General features: G+C 40.7%; 1 protein-coding gene and 1 pseudogene across 1 annotated transcript in view; one reads left to right on the top strand and one right to left on the bottom strand.

The window, feature by feature from the left end:
- The window catches only part of Cpne8 (copine 8), a 176,550-nt gene that overhangs the window by 34,080 nt on the left and 119,981 nt on the right, over window positions 1-22,489 (bottom strand). The window contains exons 12-13 of the mRNA XM_055627230.1: window positions 11,706-11,759; window positions 10,656-10,717 (exon numbers count right to left, since the gene is read on the bottom strand). Of these exons, the coding sequence (XP_055483205.1) occupies window positions 10,656-10,717; window positions 11,706-11,759 (116 nt within the window). The remainder of the gene's footprint in view (window positions 1-10,655; window positions 10,718-11,705; window positions 11,760-22,489) is intronic.
- Window positions 13,317-13,433, top strand: LOC129691240 (small nucleolar RNA SNORA17; annotated as a pseudogene).

Raw genomic sequence — 22,489 nt, 5'->3', positions numbered from 1 at the left:
TCCTTCCTTCCTTCCTTCCTTCCTTCCTTCCTTCCTTCCTTCCTTCCTTCCGCAATTCTTTTGCTCTATTATAAACTAACAGGGTGGCATTTCACTTTGGGGAACACTTATGACTATTTTTGTTTATGATACCATTCCTTTCTTTCCAACGACAAAGCCATAGTACATGGCAGTGTCATAACTACAGTGACATGTGACCCTATCTGTGAACCTCCCTTTCTTTCTTGTGTTATTTAAATAGCACTTCATTAAGAGGAAAAATATGCATGTGCTTTAACAACATATTTAGCATAAAGACCTACGGTGCTTTTGTGTGAAAGATAATAATAATACTCTTAACAAACTGAACTTCAAAGTCTGGGACTATGGGGTACTGATGACGGTGATGATGATGACGCATACCACAGCATCCATTCCGGCAGGGATGGGACTGACGGATGAGTGGTCTCTGACTCTAGAACATCAGGCCCCTCTACTAATGAGCCGTCCTTTCCTCCTTCAAGTTCAGGCTCAAAAATCCCACATACAATTCTGCAATTGAGTCAGATTCACTCTCCCTCCCTAAGGAATGGTCAACTTTTCCCATTTTGATATAACAAAGTCAGTGCCGATTCCTTTTATAGCTACACAGTAGCATTTTACTCAGAGTAGAAATCAGGTTTAGAGGCTAAGAATACAGGCTCACTGGGAGCCTCATTCTGATCAGTGTGAATCAAAATGAGCACAACTTTCAGAGAAGCAATGGAGTGAGGTATTTGGGAGAGCATTCTAGGTAGCTGACTACCTTTGAGGGGCTGAAAAGAACCACCACCTCCAGCCCACTGATGTGACATGGCAGATGACTGTAATACAGGGTGACAAGGTGACACAGACAGGGCAAGGCTGAGTCTGAAACAACTAGACCTGACTCTCAGCAACTCACTTGTGACCTTGGACAAATTTTAATGCCCTTGCAGGACAGGCTCACAATAATAGCACTATAACAGAAAGAGATATGGGAAATACTATTTACATAGAAGATATTCTATGAAAATAGCGTACACATTAAATATATACATTATGATGCATAGCCTTATAGGCTATATTTGTTAACAACAATAATTTGAAAAGCACAATCAGTTATATATTTTAATATATTTTACACATAAGGAAAACTATGCTTACAAAACTCAACAGTTTTCTATACCAACAACAAATGCTAGCATTAGAATGTAAATTAACAGGTTTCTAAGAACAGATGTCCTTAAAAATAAAGGTGCTAGGACATTACCATATGCTTAATGTAAATTTGCCCTTTATCAGGTATGCCATCAATACTAATGTCAGAAGAGTCTGCATATTTGTTATATATTCCAATGAAAACTTATTAAGCATAAAAAAGTGACCCAGAGTGGGGGCTGGAGGGAAGGTTGAGAGGTTAAGAGAACTGTCTGTTCTTCCAGAGGTCCTGAGTTCAATTTCCAGAACCACATGGAGGCTCACAACCATCTATAATGAGATCTGGTGTTCTACATGCAGACAGAAAATTATACACATAGAAATAAATAAATAAATAAATAAGTGACCCAGAGCTTTGAGAACACATCATTTTAGCATATTTTTAATACCAAATTAGAATTTGACATTTTGGATTAACTTTCCCTAGATTTTAGAAACAGACACCTTCTGCTGATCTCCACCCCCCCCCACATGCTCTCCCTCTGTCTCTTCCCCTGTTTCATTTTTCATTTTTCTATGTGTGTGAGTTTGAGTGTGTGTGTTCACTCATTCCTATATGTGTGGTTGATATGTATGTTGATATGTATGCATGTGTTCATTCATTGTCCTCTGAGATGGATTTTCTGAGATGAATTCCCTGACTGAACTTGCAGCTCACCATGGTAGCTATATCAGAGGCCAGAAATTCCCCAGATCCACTGTCTCAGTCCCCCATTGTTGGGGTTACAGAGTTTGCTGCCATCCCCGGCTTTTTAATGGGGCTGCTGGAGACCTGAACTCCAGTTCCCCTGCTCAGACAGCAAACACTTTGCCACGAGCCATATCACCAGCCCTCCAACAGCCTCTGCACATTGGAACCTCTCGGTACTTTACACATTCATGAGTAGCTCAATTCTATGGTTGTTTCTAGTTTTTTCTTCATGGTAACAGAAGATACATCACATGAAAGATTCTTAAGTTACTCTTGGGACAGAAACTGCAACAGCAGTAGCAACAAAGTTCCTTTCAAAGCAGTTGCCTCTATCAAAGCTACAAAGAAAAGCTGTGACTACTTTTGTGGAGTATGTGGCATGGGGTAATAAAGACAGAAAGAAGAAATATTTAGAACTAAAGTCACTTACCCAAACACAGAGCAGATTCTATACAAAACTAATCATTTTTTTTTTAAAGAGAAAGACTAAAAAGAAAAAAGAGAGGAGAAAGACACCTGGAGGGTGAGTTAGAGAGAGAGTGAGGGAATGAGGGAGAAAGAGGGAGAGCTAAATAACTTACTGGCCAGTTAGTTAGCCCACAGAGGACCTCATAGGCCCAGGATCCCCTGAGACAGAGTTTAAAGGACGGATGCACTTAGCACTAAGTGGGAAATAGGGCAATTTGCGAATCCGAAGTAGCAGGGACACGGAAGGAATTGTTGATGTATATTGATCAGCTGACTGATGATGAGATCTGGCTAATTCTTATTTTCCATGGACTCCCTTCCACTATTTGCTTTGCTTCTTCTGCGTGTTCAGATCAGAAAGTAGACATTATGTCTGACCACGCAAGTTGCCTGTTGATAGTGAGGTGATGCCTGCTATTATCTTAAAAACAACAGCAAAACAAAACAAAAAATACCCTAAAGCTCAACAATCGTCTTCCAATTTGCAAGAGCTTGTGGGATTTAAGAGAAAGACCTGGAAACAAAGGCAAAACTAGCTTTGGGCTCATCAGGCTTATCATTCCAACATCGCTTTATTAATTCAACAAGGACTGTCCAGCGCTTTGTCAGTGGATCCATTCCCACTGAGTAAACGTATACGTGTTATGATGTGGGCCGAGTGTGCCAACGATCACACTCTTCATGTTGACAAAATACTAATGAATCCACTCCCTAAAAGAAGATGGTGGAAACTAGGCGTAAGCCAGATTTCTTAAAGACTCCGATAAGTGATTGTTTTTTCCTGTCAAGTAAGTAAAACAATATCAATAACTTCACTACAGTCTGTGTCCTTCCTTAGTGCTTAGAGTTTAATGCCAGAGTCAAAGGATCGAGCGTGAATTCATGCTAGATGACTCCCGATGGAACAGCCGCACAAGGCTAGTGTATAAATCCTTGAAAGGTTGCACTCAGTAGTTTTGTTTTAGAAACAGACAAGAGGAAGTGAGATTTCAAGAAATGCATGCGGCGGTCCTGCTCTGGAATACAAAGCAAGATTGCCTGGCAAAGAGTGCCCATTGGCATTAACGTCACACACACTCCAGCTCCATGAGGGCAAACACTTGACAAGCACCCCTATTTTATTTTGCCACCTTTCTGAGGCTGTGAATGCCGGAAACGTCTGCCGGCACGGTGGGCAAATTAAAGAGAGCCCTCATGTAACGTGGTGTGGTGACCTCTCAGGTTTTTATAGCTGTTACTGTGAACTAGTTGTCACGCGTGAACATGGGCACATTCGGGGCTGTTCGCATTTATTCCATTCAGTTGCACAGACTAAACGTTATGAATCCTGAAGGCGGAGTCCCCCATCCCTGTTTAAACTAGTTTTGATAAACATAGATTCACATTCTATGGCCCTTGGAATCTAGACCCACCCGCCTCCAGCTGGGTGCCGGGGGGTGGGGGTAATGCCGCTCAGGATCATGCTTTTGCCCCAAATTTACTAACATGCCGTCTAGATTCCACTATTAATTGGCAAGCAGAAGACTGTCTGATCCCAACAGAGCTTCATGTTTACAACTCCTGCTTTGCTTTGGGGGCTGGCGAGATGACACAGTAGCTAGGAGCACTGAAGGCTCTTCGAGAGGACCCAGATTCAGGTCCCAGAGCCCTCATAGCAGCTTACAATTGTAACTCCAGTTCCAGGGAATCCAATGTCCTCTCTGTTCTCTGGGGGCACCAAGCCTACATGTGAGGCACAGACACGCATGTAGGGAAAACACCTCTCCGTACACATAAAATTGAGAATTCCGGCTTCTCATAACTAATCATGACCAGCTGGATGAGAACAGACTTTCGTACAAATGCAGATTCAAATATACCCCGGGAAGGTCACTTCACCTTTGAACATCTTCCTCGTAAGAGCATAGTGCCTTTCTTGTAACCGCCCTTGAAAGGTCCTTACTGTTTATTACATTCTTTAGAATCCCTGTCACTGACTCTGGTTCTACCAGTCACTCGAATGCTGTTGCTCAGAATTTGAGCTCCCATGCTAGATTTCCTTGTCTCCACTTCAGCTACTGAACCAGATCAACCTGAGACAGCACTAAAAATGGTCTGTAACACACCTAAGTACTGCCCCTAACATGTGAAAAAGTAACTTCCAGTGAGGGATGATGTCATTCTCTAAAGACACAGTTTCGAACATTAACAGATGTTCTGCTTTTTCTGGACTTTGAGAACTGAGCATGCTGGTTGGTTTTTTTTTTAATTAAATTGTCTTAATTGGAATATAATTACACCAACTCCCCCCTTCCCTGTCCTCCTTCCAATCTTCCCACGTCCCTTCTCACTCTCAAATTGATAGCTTCTTTTTGATTACTGTTGTTACATGTATATGTTTGTAAATGTGTAATTATAACTTGACGGATCTCTTTAGTGTGGCTTGTGAGTGTATGTCAGACCTGACAACTTTGTGTTGAATAATCAATTAGTAGGCTCATCCCTGGGAGAGGCCATTTCCCCCTCTCTCAGAAGTCATTAGACATTTGCAATTCTTTGTCTATGGGATAAGACCCTGGGAGATTTCCCTGTCCTGTGTTATAATCTCTATTGATATTATCACTATTCAGGTCTTGCCTTAAGCAAGAGCCATATTGTTAGGATATTCTGGGAACAGGTTCCCTGCCATTTGTAGGAGACAGCAGACTTCCTGGTCCTCTGGCTTTTACAGTCTTTCTATCCCCTCTTTTGTGATGATAGCTAAGCCTTAAGTGCCAGGGCTTTGCTGTAGAGTTGTGTTTTAAACACGGCACACAGGCTACAAAGTATAATTTCACAAGACATTACTGCCTTCTTCCTAACCCGTAGCAAAAAACAAATCATAATTTATATCAAAACAAACAAATAAAAATGAGCGAGCCCCTGGTCCAAAATGCAAGAACTACTTAAAAAAAAAAGTCCTATTGGAAATGAAGAAATGAAGTAGGTGATAGAAAGAAAAATTTCCTAGGTAGAAAAACATCGAGCTGTCCATCAGAGAGCTAGAATCTCAAAATCACAGCAAGCTAGGGAGTTATGAGCACAGATCCTGGTCCAAACTATTTGCTACCCCTGCCACCATTTCCTCATATAAGAAGTACATACCAGTCTTCATAAATGTAGCCAAATACTGAGGACCTATGTCTGATAAATAGTTCTATAAGCTTCGGAAGAGACTCCTGAGAAGCCCAGGCTCCTTAGGGTTCACACTAATGCTTTCTCTCAGGAGAGAGAGACAGTTCTCTTTACAGTGTCTGGAGATGTGTTTTTCTTTAATCCTCTCCCTATTTGTTGAGTAGTGTACAGGGTCAAGCACCGAATTACAACCACTGCATTCCACGGGGGGGATGAACTACTGCAGAAGACTTCAAAACAGCACACCCTGTGACCCCCTAACCCACAGTCTGCGTGGCAACGTAAGCACATCAGGACACATTTTCTGCCTGCTTCGGCCACCTGCCCTTGGTGAGCCTCTGTTTCCTCTCAGTCTCCCTTCCCCAACTTCTAATTGCTCTCCAGAGTGAAACTCTTGAGCTGTTCTTTCAAACACATGATTACAATCTGTTCTTCAGAAGCTCCTGTACTTCAAAGAGAATTCTCCTTTAGAGAGGAGGTGGTTGACCCCCAATTACAGGAGATTTTCAGAGCATTGAACGTCCCTTGCTGGATCTGCTCTCCTTTCCTTTGCTCTTTGGTTTGTGCAGCTCTTTGAACTCGTACCATGCACCACAACTGAGAAACTGCCTAAAATAAATGTGATGCTGTTCGTTTGTTTTGTTTTGTGATTTTTTTTTTTTTGAGACAGGGTTTTTCTGCAAAATCTCATGTCCAGGACTCGCTTTGTAGACCTGCTGGCCTTGAACTCACAGCAGTCCACCTGCCTCTGCCTCCCTGAGTGCTGTGATTAAAGGCTACCATGCCCAGCTTGGCATCATGTCTTATGATGAAACATGTTTACCATTTCCCTGAATACTTCTATCTGCAGATAGACAGGCTAAGGGTGAAAGACAATGCCAAGTATGAAGCTCAAAATATCTCTTGACTTCCAAGCCTATGTCATTTTTATTTTGTTAACTTTAAATATTTTACTTCTACTTTTTAAGATTGGCACACAAAGAAGTGGGTTTTCATAAGGGATTTTCATACACAGATCACTGCGCTTGACCCTCTCCCAACTTCTCCCTTTAAACAGACAGATTTAGAGACAAGCATGAACGAAAACAAATTTTGAGACCGCCTTTTAATATTGTAAAATTCTCTTTCCTAAGTGTTGGTTTAGATGAGATATGAGAACATTCCCTGTGAGTTTACAGAAGAAAGGCTGGCTTTATTAGATTTATCTTAATTTTGAGCTGCAGGGTTTGGCTTTCCTCTGCTTTGATGAGCATAAATCACTTGGATGCCCCTACAAGTAATCCTACTTTTTGAAAAAAATGTCCTAGGTATGCATATTCAAACAAGAAATCAGATTAGAAAAACTTTATAGCATTGCCTGCTGTGGCAAAGCATGCTCCCTGAGGCAACATTCGACATAACCCCATATGTTTTGTAAAACCAAGGCAAACATTTTATCGAATTGTTGAAACTGCTCTAAGAGCTTATTCACATAGTATCTTTCCACTGCTACTCTCTCCCACGCCCTCTATCATAACAGGAAGAAAATCAGCCACTTATGCCCCAGTCTCAGCATGCCTTCCTCGAAGCAGCTTTAGAATTCAAAGTCCAGCAGCAGCGATTTCTGGTAGGTGCAGAAGCATATTTACGCTTTAATTTTTATTACCTTCAAGAATATACACATTTCAATATCAAGTGTGTATAACACAAACTTCCTCCAAGTTTTAATGTGAACAGCAGTAGGACACAGTCTAAAATGCATTGTACTACAAAATTATTAGAGAAATAACAAACGAGAGCCGATTTCCCTCCATCACCAGTGATACTGGTAAGAAATGTAGCCTCTTGCATTTAACCTCTTGTGCCCTGGCTGCATTACAAAGTGTAGTTCACGGAACATCAGTAATAAGGCATGCTAACATCTCCTTAACCCATTTTTAGTATCTGAAAGAGCCTGCACACAACCCGGCTACATCTTTTCATGTATGTTTCTATATATGCTTCCTTCCTTCCTTCCACTCTTTCTTTCTCTGTTTTGATTATTTATTGGTGAAGATAGATGCAGGAGTTTGTAACTCAGCCAATGGAAATCTCACTGTGTTTAGCATCTGATCATAGCCCAAATTGTTGATTTATTTTATTGTTTTTAGTGTCACCTGTGAACAAAAGGCCAGGCCACACGGCCTAACAATAGAAGGTCGTTTTCTGTCCTATACTGAAGAAGTTTCAGACCAGGGTGGAAGTTCCTAGGAAGGGTAGTCACATGCTGTAAAGGGTTCTCAGTCTTCCTAACGCTGTGACCCTTCAATGCAGCTCCTCATGTTGTGGTGACTCCCTACCCATAAAATTATTTTTCTTGCTACTTCATAACTGTTGTTTTGCTACTGTTATGAATTGTAATGTAAGTATCTGTGTTTTCTGATGGTCTAAGGCAGCACCTGTGAATTGATTGTTATGACCCAAAGGGGTTGCAAACCCATAGGCAGAGAACCACTGCTCTATGGTCTGTACTCCAAGCTTCAGTTGAAATTTTGTCTTCAGTTGAAAATTTCCAACCCTTCAATGAACCTAGAAGAGTGGGAAGAAGATACAGGGGCCCTGCAAGACTTCTTTTTGCAGTGCTTCTCAATTAAGGCCTTTGCAGAGACATGCAATTGACTGAGAACTTAAACTGACAGTTGACAGGTGCCGAGGGAAGTATTCATCTTTGGAAGTGTGACTATTAGTAGGTTGCCCATGCTCAAATGCATAGCCCCACATACATACAGAACTAATCAGACTTCAGGGTTACTAAGTTTCATTTAAAAAAAGGAAGAGGGAATGATGTAGGAAGGGGGCAAGATGAGGGGAAGATCCAGGGGAGGTTTGGAGAGGAGGAGGAGGAAGTAGAATTATGTATGATCATATTTAATTGTAAACATGCATGGAGTACCCAAAGAATAAATTCAAAAATTAAAAATAAATTAAATCAATTTGGTGCTCTCAGACAAATAGGAATAGTGCTACCTCAAGACCAAGCTATACCACTCCTGGGCATATATCCAAAAGATGCTCAAGTGTATAAGGACATTTGCTCAACCATGTTCGTAGCAGCTTTATTTGTAATAGCCAGAAGCTGGGAACAACCCAGATGTCCCTCATTTGAGGAAGGATTACAGAAATTGTGGTACATTTACACAATGGAATATTACTCAGCAATTAAAAACAAAGAAATCATGAAAATTGCAGGCAAATGGTGGGATCTAGAAAAGATCATCCTGATTGAGGTTATACTCACAAAAAGAAAGACACACATGGTATATACTCACTCATAAGTGGATATTGGACATATAATATAAGATAATCATACTAAAATCTGCACACCTAAGGAAGCTAATCAAGAAGGAGGACCCTGGGTAAGATGCTTAGTCTTCATCAAAAAAGGCAAATGAGGTGGACTTCAGAAGAGGGAGAAAACAGGGAACAGGAGAGGAGCCTATCACAGACGGTCTCTGAAAGACTCCATCCAGCAGGGTATCAAAACATATGCTGAGACTTATACCCAAATTTTGGGCAGAGTGCAGGGAATCTAATGAAGGAAGGGGGAGATAGAAAGACCCAGAGGGAACTGGAGTTCCACAAGAAGAGCAACAGAACCAAAAAATCTGGGCAGGGGTCTTTTCTGAAACTGATATTCCAAACAAGGATGACTCATAGATAACTTGAACCCCCACACAGAAGTAGCCCAAGGCAGCTCAGTATCCAAGAGGGTTCCCCAATAATAGGAACAGGGACTGTCTCTGACATGAACTCATGGGCTGGCTCTTTGCTCACCTCCACCTGAGGGGGAGCAGCCTTACCAGGCCACAGAGAAAGACAATGCAGCCAGTCCTGATGAGACCTGATAGACTATGGTCTATCAGGGGAGGAGGAAGGGGAGGAGGACCTCCCCTATCCCTGGACTGGGGAAGGAGCATAGGAGAAGAAGATGGAGGGAGGGTGGAATTGGGAGGGGGTGGAGAGGGGGCTACAGCTAGGATACAAAGTGAAGAAACTGCAATTAATAAAAATTAAAATGTAAACAATTTAAAAAATAAAAAATAAATTAACGGTGGCCTATGTAATTATTAAATTAGCAAAAATGAAGGGACACTATTCAGTAAGGGTTATGGGTTGGTAGTAACATACACAGAGGTTAATAGTATGAATACACCTTTTTATCAATATAATTAATACAGAATGGATGGTAAGAACACATCCCAAGCGATCTTGCAGTGAACCTAAAGGCATGCTTGTTGAAGTGTAGGAAATGCTGCTCACCAAGGGTTGATATTGTATCCTCATTCTTAATTTGTTTAAATAATGGACCTAATGTAAGTAAGTATCTGTCCTTGTTAATTGCATGAAAACTTGAGAAAAGCTAGAGTCTCCTGAGAGAAAGGAACCAACCTCGATTGATAAGATATCTTCATAAGACTGAGCTACAGGTGGGCATGTAGGGCATTTTCTTAATTGGTGATTCATGGGGGAGGGACCAGCCCATTGTGGGGATACTGTTCCTGGGCAGGCAGTCCAAGATTCTTTAAATACATCTTTAAATACATGAGCAAGCCATGAAGAACAAGCCAGTAGGCAGCACTCCTCCATGATCTTTGCATCAGCTCCTGTGTCCAGGTTCCTACCCGACTTCCTTTGTAAACTCTTTTCCCTACAGCTTGCTTTGGTACTGGTGTTTCATCACAGCAATAGAAACCCTAACTAAAGCAAAGGCGATGACATGGGCAGCTTGTGTTTCTGTGAAGGTCAAAAAAGAAAACATCTGCCATCAGAATAGTCAAAATAGTCAAAAGTGGAGTCCCTAGTGGTGGCTCAGTGGGTAAATGTGCCTGCAGCTAAGCCTAAGGACACAGATTCAATCTTTGGAGTCCACAGTGTGAAAGCACAGAGCCAGTTATTGCAAGGTTTCCCCCTGAGTCCCTCCACCCAGGCTATGTGTTTTGTAATCACTGTCCCAGTACACATGCTAAAATTAAATAAATTATATATACATACACATAAATGTTTGTGTGTATATATAATAGTCAAAGGGCTTCATCGGTTGCTTTCATGTTCATGGGAACAATCTACACATGAAGAAATGCTATGCAAGCTTTACACAATGACTTACCCTCCTTTAATATAGTCCAGGAAGGAGACCTCTGTTTCCACCAAGAAAGAGAGTAAGGTTACCTAGTGAGGGATGGGGAGGGGAGAGAGAGAGAGAGAGAGAGAGAGAGAGAGAGAGAGAGAGAGAGAGAATATTACCTGTCAGTATTAACTGTAATCCCATCATTCCAACATGGAATGGACACAGACAGTTTTCTACTAAAGAGAATATTGTAATCCCTAGCATATCTACTCTATGCTATAACTACTGACATTATTCATAAAAATCTGCTAGGAAGTGCATTTGACATTATCAGAGGGAAGGGATGAAAGACAGCATTAATTAACTTCATGCTGTGAGGAACAGCATGAAAGTCATCTGCAGGGACACTGTGCTGTCCCCACTGTAGATTAGGAAACAGTAAAAAAATCTGGAAGAGAGTTAAAGCTACATATGGACTCACGAGGCTGAGCTATACAAGAAATGGCCACTTTTGCCACTAGGCTTTAATGAGGCCATCTAGCATTTGAAATGTTGTGATTAATACAAACCTTTAAAATAATGCAAGACTTTGTTTTTTCTGAGTGAAGGTAGTTTAAAAAATACTTAGGTGGTTTTTAAAATTTATTTAATATGAAAATAGAGTGGTTTTGATTTTTTTGTAGTTTTCTGGCTCTCCTTGGACGCCTACCCCCATCCTGATCCGTCTCCCCAGCATCCCCACAGCTGATATTTGGTATCATATCAGTGAGAGCACTGACCTCTCTGGTCAGGCTTAGGAGTCACTGAGGAACGTAGCTATTCTGGGTCTGGCCTTTGCCAGTCACTGCACAGAATCCCGCTGAATAGAGAGGTCAGAACAGCAAGGTAGCCTCGCTTGGAAGAAGCCAGCAGCAAAGCCAGCCACTGCCTCCATCATCTATTCTCCAGGACAACTGTCCCTAGGAAGGTGATGCTTTCAGCATATGCCTTTGTGAAGTAAATTTCTTTCTGAGATGGTCTGAGTATGCTCCAAATTGTTAAGTGGTTTCTGTTCCGAGTTTCTAACAAACAACATTAAATATGACTTACGGTTCCTGAATTGGTGTACTTTTTCTTTTTCCCTTTCTTTTTGGGATTCACCACCTTGAAAAGCAAATAAAACAATTAAAATGTTAGATTCACTCAGATCAAAGAACATGTATATTCCAGCTTGCCACATCACTTCTTACCCCTTTACTGTGACCCTGGGGTAGTCACATGGCCAACTCCCCTGCTAAAATCTCTTGTTCCTAACAGCTTTCATTCACTTTGTCTTGATCACCTGTGTTCATGTATACATTTCATGAGGATCTTTATATACATATATATTATGTAATTATATGTGTGTGAGAGAGATAGTGGGTGAGTGTGTGTCTGCCGTGTGCTTGTGCTGCTGTACAGAAAGTTCCCAGACAAAAAGCTGCACCTTCAATCTGAACCTCTTTCATGGCTGATTAACTGATTAGAACTTCAGTGAGGCTGTGTGACAGGACTGGACAGTTCAGAGGTTCCTCCACTCTGTGTTCTTGCCGAGACCATCAGGTTTAACTACAATTTGATCTCCTTGATAGAGAATCCTGTGGAAAATTGCTAAGCCCTGAGGCCAAAATTCTCTCAGCTGAGAGCTTCTGTTAAACTGTTTGCTTCTGCAAAGACCCCTGTAGCTGCCAAGCAAGATGCCAGACAAGATGCCAGGCATTTGAAGATATAGATCTTGCCTTCAAAATCCGTATTTCTGGACACTTGGGGGCTATACCTGGGTCCCTGAATGGCTGAATGTAGTCCCATCTGGCTGGAATCAAGACTTTTAATTGGCTTCAAGTCCATAGTCAAACTGTCTTGTTCAATCAACAGATGTTTCTTCGCCTCCACTGAACCTGACCTATGGCTTTGTGACCATTAGGTAAGTCATTTGGTATGTATTAATAAAGCACTACCCATCCTTCAGAACGAGTCAATGTCTCAGACATCTGCCTTCCAGTAAGGACAAAGCTAAGAGTTCTATCAACAGTGTCAGAGGCCTGTAATGGAGATGTCTTCCATTTGCCTGTATCCCATTTCTCTGATGCCTCCACCGACACATTATTTTTAACTATGTATTCAAACTTTGTTTCTAGTAATAGAATATATATTTTGTCAGCTAAATTTACTACTATTCAGCAAGTCAACCTGCAATGTAGGGTTTTTATATATTGTGGGAGGTCCAATAGAGTGCAAATAACTTAAAAAAAACATTATTTACAGAGTTTTACACATATATTATTTAACATTTCTACTGACCTCAGGTCTACCAATGTATTCTTTTTTGTCATCATTTACGACTTTATTTGTCATTATACAAGCTTCATGAAATGTCTTCCACTTTAGCACATAGGATCTGGGTGCAGCTAGATCTATGTTCCTGGGCCATAGTCACTTATACTTGGCTTCAGAATAAATGATCTCTTTTCACTTCTAGGTGAGAGATGTGCTTTTGCAATGAGAGTGCTCACGGAGACAGAATGGGATGCCCTGGAGTGGGAGTTAAAGGCAGTGTGGGTGCAGGGAATAGAACTCCGGTCCTCTGGGAGAACAGGAAGTGCTCTTAACCACTGAGGCCTCTCTCTATTGTGTCATGCACATCTTCTGGATTCAAATGAAACCTTTAAGATTGAAGTATATCCTGCTCCTAAAAGCATTGCAACTTCTGTGCCACATGGATGTCGTAGGTGGCAGAGAGGAGAGGGGTTATGCCCACACTCTGACCTATGAACATCTAAATGATAGTAGCTTTACACTCCCTGAAAAACAGTGAGAGCCCAAGATGACCACCAGGCCAACAGCATGCAGGGCCCGGCTGCCCCAAGGACCAAGAGCAAGCCAGGAAAAGAATAAAATATCTAAATAATGATGATTTTTCTTGGAAAGAATCATAAATTCCAAGTCAGTGGTGCTAGCCCACACCTGAGGAATATGAGACAAGTGGATTGTGAAATTGAGGCCAGGCTGGGTTATGGAAGGGGGGAGCCTGTAAAAAAAAAGAAAGAAAGAAAGAAAGAAAGAAAGAAAGAAAGAAAGAAAGAAAGAAAGAAGAAAGAAAAGAAAGGAAATACCATGATTGCTGAAGACAAACCTAGCTGAAAGACATAACTTGTCCTCTATTAGAACATTAACAGCACAGTACCTACTGTGTGAATGTTAAGAGACATATCAAGCCGTGTATGTCATACAGATACCCACCTCACAGTAGCTGAGAAGGATAGACTTGTGAACATACTAGAGCAGGAAGACAGGGCTGAAGATTGCAGCAAAACTTAAAATAAAGAAGCAGCGAAAAACAGGAAACCCTTCCCTACCTGGCTTCATACAACATAGGGTCCACGGTCAGGCCAACATGTAGAGAAAGGTCTGAAGCCCTTCATCTAAGGCAGTGGTTCTCAACCTTCCTACTGCCATGACCCTTTAATACGCTTCTTTATGTTGTGGTGACCCCCAACCATAAAAGTATTTTTGTTGGTGCCCATCATGGTAGCGCATGTTTTTAATTCCAGCTCTTGGGAGAGGAAAGTAGGTCTCTGTGAGTTCAAGGCCAGCCTGGTCCACAAAGTGAGTCCAGGACAGCCAGGGCTCTGTTACACAGAGAAACCCTGTCTCAGAAAACAAGCAGACAAACAAAATTATTTTGGTTGCTACTTCGTAACTGTAATTTTGCTATTGTTATAAACTGTAATGCAAATATCTGATACACAGGAGGGCTGATATGTGATTGCAACCCACAGGTTGAAAACCGCTGACCTAAGGACTACACCAGGTATGAGAAAAGCTTCCAAATACAGACAGGACTGGAGGAAGCTGAGAAAAAAATAAATGTCCTACAAACAGTATACTCTTGATCACAGCACTTCTTGGCCTTTCCTGTCACCGCGTTAGTCCAATCTAACAAAGCATTTAGTAAAAATCTCTATCACATTTCCCTTTCAAATGAAAAATTATATAAACATAATTGCAACAAGCAATAATGGTCAAAATCTTGGTCAATTAAAGTATGCCTTATGCATGGTTGTGCATGCAGTCCACAGACCTACATGGGCTCACGCTTTGTCTTTACATCATGTACTTGGTGACAATTTGACCTATAAGTAAATGCTCATGTAAACTAAAGTTGCTAACAGGGCCCAGCTTCATTTTGTTCACAATAAAACTAAAATTTAGAAACAAAATAACAATTGTTTAAGCAGAGGTGGTTCATGGTCCTGAATCTTTCTTTGGAGCTATTAATATGAGTTTTAAAAATTAAAATAATTAAATATGTTTTTAAGGACAAAGACATACATAATCATACAATTCTGGGTCAAAATAGTATCACCTTGATCATTATCTAAATTCTGGCTCTACAACATGGTTCCTGTTTCTTGAGGGTATAAATTAACTTTAAGAAATGATCATGTCCACTCTAAGACACATTTTCCTGTTGGACAATTGCTCACCCTTTGGATAAGAATAACATATATCCATGTTTTAAAATATGTTTTATATGTAAATAAAGGTATAGATAAACACACGCTAAGGATTTTAGAATATTTTTTAACACTGTAGCCCCTTTAAAAGCAAACAAATGTGTTTTTCAAGATCTAATACGGGGGTTTGTCCTACTAAGATAAATGACTGTCAACTGCATTTCTTCAGCTGTGTTACCCTAATGTGATCACAGGAGGACTTGTTAAATGTTAATATTCCTTCACAAAAAGAAGAGATAAACAGGCCATCACATATACATATCAATAGGTAGATGGATGGATGGACGGACAGACAGACAGACAGACAGACAGATAGATAGATAGTGCATAAAGTCTATGTGACTATAACATGTCCTCATACATACCGAGTAAAGATTTTAAGTGTGACTGCTTCTGGGCCATCCACAGTTCCATCTGTAACCCCTTACAAATTCCTTGCAAGTAAACCAAATAAACTCATTTGTTCTGCATGGTGAACCTTGGTTTGTCATTAGGGCCATATAAGAGCTTATTTAGTCTTCCTTACTCCAGGGAAAAAATTCTCAGAGCAGATAGCAAATTCATTTGTTAATACTGTTATTTTTCTGTGCATTAAGAAAGAAAAAATGTTACCAAGGTGTAAAGATGGAAGTTGTTTTAGTAAGGAGGTTTTTATGGATGGAAGATTACGGTGGATGGATATTTACAGAATGGAAAAAAAATAGAGAGCTTTTACATGTTATTAAGGTCTGAGTAAGTTATTTAAGGTACATAAAAAGGGGATTAGAAATAATACATATGATATTAAGGTTTCTCAGGTTTACAATCAACAATTATAAAAGCTGACTAAATGTAGGTTTATTTAGGAATGTTTGGCTATTCAAATATTATACAGTAGTGAAAAGTACAGCACTGGTGTTCTGATCTTGGGTGGTTAGTATCCACATTTGGAGGCTATTCTAATGTGGTGGGTGGTACTAAAAGGGAAAAAATTTTCCTCCTTTGCCCTCCATGGTCAACGAGGCTGCAGGGAACTGTGGGCCATTTCTAGAAATGGTCTACAAATGTGAAAAGTCACCTGTTCTCTTGTTCAAGGAGGCCACAGAGCAGTTCCTCAAAATCATTTAGAGAATGAAGTACTAAGCAATATATGGGAAATCAGAGAATGACATAAAATCAAACAAGAATAATTAATAATTTCAACATATTAAAATTATTTGGTGTCAGCACTCTTGTGTCTAAAACCATCCATATAGCATTCACTATTTAATTTAGGAAAAGAGCATTTTTCTAGATTTTAGAAAATAGATAGGTACCCCAATTAATCTTAGTGGAATTTCGGTCACATTAGTCTCTTTGGCTTCTAGGGTGTAGTGATCAACTTTAGTTACAGAGGGATTAGCTCAGGTAATATGACTTTGTGATTAAGTTACTTGAAGATCTGCCATATTGACAGGTTCTGTCATCTGGCAGGTTGGACATCCAAGCCAACACTTGGTACTGTATGTATGTATGATCACATTTATTACTTCAGACACTGAAATGGACTAGAGAAGCCCGTTTAAAATGTGGAATATGAAGCCAGAAAAAAATATTTCAGAATCACTTTTCTTAAGAATCTAGAAAAGTGTGAAAAAGAGCCAGATTGCTTTCCAGAGTGGTTGTACCAGTTTACATTCCCACCAGCAATGGAGGAGGGTTCCCCTTTCTCCACAACCTCTCCAGCATGTGTTGTCACTTGAGTTTTTGATCTTGGCCATTCTGATGGGTGTAAGGTGAAATCTCAGGGTCGTTTTGATCTGCATTTCCCTGATGGCTAATGATGTTGAGCATTTCTTTAAGTGTTTCTCTGCCATTCGATATTCCTCTATCAAGAATTCTCTGTTTAGCTCTGTTCCCCATTTTTTAATTGGATTACTTGGTTTGTTGCTTTTCTGCTTCTTTAGTTCTTTATATATACTGGATATTAGCCCTCTGTCAGATAAAGTGTTGGTGAAGATTCTTTCCCAATCTGTAGGCTACTTCAAGACCCAGCTATACCACTCCTAGGTATATACCCAAAATTTGCTCAAGTACACAACAAGGACATTTGTTCAACCATGTTTGTAGCAGCTTTATTTGTAATAGCCAGAACCTGGAAACAAACCAGATGTCCATCAACAGAGGAATGGATACAGAAATTGTGGTATTTTTACATAATGGAATACTACTCAGCAATCAAAAAGGAGGAAATCATGAAATTTGCAGGCAAATGGTGGGATCTAGAAAAGATCATTCTGAGTGAAGTATCCCAGAAGGAGAAAGACAAACATGGTATATACTCGCTTATATAGACCTACAAGATATGATAAACATAATGAAATCTACACACCTAAAGAAGATAATCAAGAAAGCGGACACGGGCAAAGATGATCAATCCTTATTTAGAAAGACAGATGGGATGTGCATTGAATGTATGACAGGAGTCTACTGCAAAAGGCATCTGAAAGACTCTACCTAGCAGTGTTTCAAAGCAGACACTAAGACTCATAACCAAACCCTTGGCAGAGTGCAGGGAATCATATGAAAGAAGGGGAGTTAGTATGATATGGAAAGGATAGGACCTCTACAAGGACCAAATATATCTGGGCTCAGGGTCTTTTCTGAGACTGACACTCAATCAAGGACCATGTATGGATATAACCTAGAACTTCTGCTCGGATGTGGCCCATGGTAGCTCAGTAACCAAATAATTTTCCAAAGTAAGGGGAACACGGACTATTTCTAACAGGATCTTAAGGGCAGGCTCTTTGACCTCCCCACACCCCCAGGGGAGGAGCAGTCCTGTTAGGCCACATAGGAGGACTTTGCAGCCAGCCCTGAAGATACCTGATAAAACAGGGTCAAATGAAAGGAGAGGAGGTCCTCCCCTATCAGTGGACTTGGAAAGGGGCAGGGAGGAGACCAGGGAGGGAGTGTGGGGTTGGGGAGGGAATGAGGGAGGGGGATACAGCTGGGACACAGAGTTAACAAAATGTAACTAATAAGAAAAATAAAATTAAAAAAAAAGAAAACAATGAAAAGAAAAGAATCTAGAAAAGTAAGACTTGCCCAAAATTGAGGCTTGTTCATTCAGGAAAAAACAACAACAGCACTGAATCTTACTGCCTACCCTTCTCAATCTCATCTTTCTCAACTTTCTTGGTAACATAGAAAAGTCGACCTTGCAAACAGAGCAGTAGAGAAAAACTGAAGTGTAAAAGCCACAGACTGGACAGACCCTGGTTCACCAGAACGTATTATTTGCAGTGAATTGACCTTCACAGACTGGTCTAAAAGCTCTCCACAAAAGCTTCATTAAACAGTGTTTGTCTTCGTCTGACCGAGTTCAAAGTTGAGAGCTGGGAAAAGATTTCTCTTCAGAACATTTATTGCAAATAGTCAGTGGTAATTGTTAGCACTTGGATATCTGCCAAAGGCAAGAAGGGCTTCCCTATCAGCTAATGTGGAAACCAAAAGGGAAGATCTGGAATATGAGATGTCTTTAGAGAGATTTTTTTTTTAAGTTTTAAAATTTAGTACTTTATCATGTATACTCGTTTGTGTGTGTGTGTGTGTGTGTGTGTGTGTGCGTGTGTGCATGCTTGCACTCACTTGTGAGTGCTAGTTCCCACAGAGTTCTCCCTTAGAGCTGGAGTTGAAAGCAGTTTTGACTTGTACAACATGGGTACTGGAAGAGCAGAATATACTCTCGCCTGCGGAGTTCTCTCTCCAGACCCAGAGGGTAAAACAACAACAACAACAAAAACCTCAAGCTGGAGCAGCCAAGGTAGCCAAGTGCAGCTCTGTGACCTAAGAGGCCAAGAGGCATCATATTTGAAAGAGGCATCATATTTGATGCCCACCATCCTCTCCCAGGAAACTGAAGAGGAAGGGTGGGAAAGGAGGAGCCCAGGTCAGCCAAGGTGGAGGCAAAGCGGGAAAAGACCACAGGAAAGAATAAATTATGAGACAAAAAAAGTGCAGACAAAGGGGGAGAGGTGAGCAAGGAAGAAACAGGCTGAAGCGGTTGGCGTAGAGACAGACCTACAGAAGACAGAGAAGGAAAGGCAGCATCCTCCCTCAGAAGTAGAAGGGAAAGAAACTACGCCCGACTAACCGTCTATCATATCTGTCAGTGATCCCGTCTGCTGTATTGTAGCCAGAGGAATTTCTTCTTTTTTTTATAAATCAATTATTTGGTAAACGGGAGTTTTTTGGTAGCTGTATAAAAACTTTTAAATTAAGGGATGTGTGTCTATCTCATCCCATTTTTTTAAGTGTAAATGATTTGTTTTTGAAGAGGTAAAATCACTCACTGGGGTTATATTGTTTGTTTGTGTTTTGGCACAACCAAAAGATTGGGGGATGCTGAATTAGGAAGGGCTGTGACTGTCTTGGCGGTCACTGTAACCATCCATAGAGGGGGCGAGACACAATACAAAGCAAACTTAACTGCAGTTCGGAATCTCAGTCATGCATTATGTCTAGACTATTTTCAATTAGTTCTGGTCCTGTGTTTTGGGTAGAACAGTTTCCTACAAATCCACTCCTTGGCTCTTGCCTTCTCAGGACTGTAATGTGTCTGGTAGTAGCAGTAGCAGTCCATTTTCTTAACAGTTTTGATAATGTGCTATAAAAGATGGGAAGTTTGAGTAGGTGCTGTAAGTGGCCTAAAGTCTGAATCAGCGGAAGATTGTGACTGTGTTGTGTAAGGTCTTAAGGAAAACTTGCTGCCAAGTTTGAAGCTGAAGGATCACTGGGATAACTTCAAAAAGAACCAGTATGTGGCTCTTCAGGAGAGTTTTGGAATCTGAACACAGTACATTACTTCAGAATTTTGGTGCATGTGTTAACAACTGTGTATAAATTGAAACTTCTGTGTATCAATGTTCAAGCAATAGAATCTCAGGAATCCCAAGCTGGATATGGTGACACACTTATAATCCTAACACTTGGAAGGCTGAATCAGAAGGATTGCTTCGATGTTGGGTCACCTAGGCAACAGATTGAGACCCTATCTCAAAAGAGAAAAAGACAGACAGACATATACAGAGAGACAGACAGAGAAATAATAGTAAATTATGAGCCAACATCCAAGGGGAAAATATGTTATTAGCACAAATATGTTCAGGGGGAATGTATGGATATTCACATGTACAAGAAGGACCAGAAAGGGCCGAACACTCAATTCTCTACTTCAAAAACAAAAGAAAACAAAAGCAGTATGCTGCATTATTGGTGTGTCTGATGTACACAGAATCACCTACTGCTCACCATGCTAGCAAACCAAAGATGTCCACAGTCCACAAAAAGAATTCATGCTTTACAGAGCTAATTTGTCAGAGTCACTAAATAAGTAACAAGAAACTCTTCTCTCTGTCTCTGTCTCTGTCTCTCTCTCTCTCTCTCTTTCTCTCTGTGTTATGGATGTAGTTTTTACATTCTAGGCCAGTCCTTTACCACTAAGGACATATGAAGTGCTTGCTTTTATTGATACAGTCTACTCTACAGAACAAGTTGGACTTGAGCCTTCTCAGTCAGCCACTTGAGTGTCACCATGCCCCCATGTCCACTGACATGCACAAGACACCATGTTTAACTTCCTTCAGCCTGACATCCATTGATAGTGTTTCTTTCATAAAAAGAAAATATTTACGTTGAACTAATGGCTCCAACGTCCTCCCAGGACAGTTAATAAGAAAAATCCCTATTTAGCTTCGTTGTGGTCTCATCATATGTCACACCAAGTGTTCTCATTAAAGCAATCTTCCAGATATAAGAGAGAGTGGGAACTGGCTGAAAGCAATGATTGGAGTAGATTTTATCAACCGAGGAAACTCAGAGCTGTAGATCTCTGATGTAAACACCTTGAAAGGGCAAGAGGCATTTCTATGCATATGCGCTTCTCCTCAGCTTTGAGGTCAGAGAGACACGTGTGCCCAGACTATCTGATGCTATTTTAATTGCCTCTGTAGACTTAACATCATTTCTTTGAAAGATTTGTACAGAAAAGATTATTACTCAGTCTTCATCTATGATAGACTCTTTCTTGGGCTGAGTTCATCCTCTCCACAATTCCATAGGTAAGTAAACACACTGCTGTTCAGAGCACAAACTAATGACCTTTGTAAACACTATGCTTGTCAACACTTGCTGTTACAAGATGAAAATTTTCATTCATCTCTGTGTGCCTAGAGGGATGCAGAGCCTAGTAAAGAACATGGACTGCCGAATAATGAAAACATTTTAATCAGTTAATGAATGAATGAAGTATGAGTAAAACACAACTCATTCAGACCAGGAAGAAGCCAGAGGAAGAGAATCCTTCACTCTCAAAAGAAGTAAGCTTTGGTGGCATCTTGGTGGAAAACAGGTGCCATCATCCACTAAATACTGAGTGAGATACACTTTTTGCTATTCATATACATTAAATTTAAAAGGTATGGAGAATAATCAGATAACAGTGATCAAGGATCAGTAGTGCTAATCCCAGACTTGGTGGTCGAGAGCAGAGGCAATTTCCGTATTGTGTTGAAAACCTGGGTTTCTTTACTGACTGCACAGTGCCCTGGCAGTCCCTTTAATCAACCTAAACAGAAGTGACAGTGCTCTGAACACTATGAAGACCATCGTTCACTAATACAATACTATGCCAAGAGCAGAATATGTATATATAAAACATTTCCCAAGACCTGAACAGGAACAGCGTCAGCAGACATGCTAACACAAGGGGGAGCGGAGAATCTACCAAAGCCTCAATTCTACAGGCAGCTAAGGAATGCAGAGGGCAGAAGAAGCAGTCTTCCCCAGAAAAGGGACACCAACTGGTTATCAATACTAAATAGTCAGCCCTGAAAATATATACATTCAAGTAACATTATACAGATTTTGAAGATTGTATTTATATATTCAGAAATGTACATACACACACATGCACATATGCGCACACACACACACACCAAAAATTACACAAAAGAAGCCTGGGGTTATGAATTTGGAAGAGAGAGGGCATATGGGAGGAGCTGGGATGAGGAAACAGAAAAGGAAAATTGATGTTAGTTATATTTTAACTTCAAAAAAGCAAAACAAAACAAAACAAAAAGGGTTTCTCAAGGATGGAGATGGCTCAGTGGTTAAGGACATTACTGCTCCTCCAGAGGACCCAGCTGCTGTTCCAAGCACCCATACCAGTCAGCTCACAAGCACCTGTAACTCCAATTCTTGGGTATCTGACAGCCTTTTCTGGCCCCTGAAGGCACATGCACACACACACACACACACACACACACACACACACACACACACACACTCACAAAGACATAGGCTTAAAAATAAATT

This window comes from Psammomys obesus, unplaced genomic scaffold, assembly GCF_907164565.1.
Source record: "Psammomys obesus unplaced genomic scaffold, mPsaObe1.curated_primary_1811, whole genome shotgun sequence".
NCBI lineage: Eukaryota > Metazoa > Chordata > Mammalia > Rodentia > Muridae > Psammomys > Psammomys obesus.
This window is presented reverse-complemented; position numbering and strand designations above follow the sequence as displayed.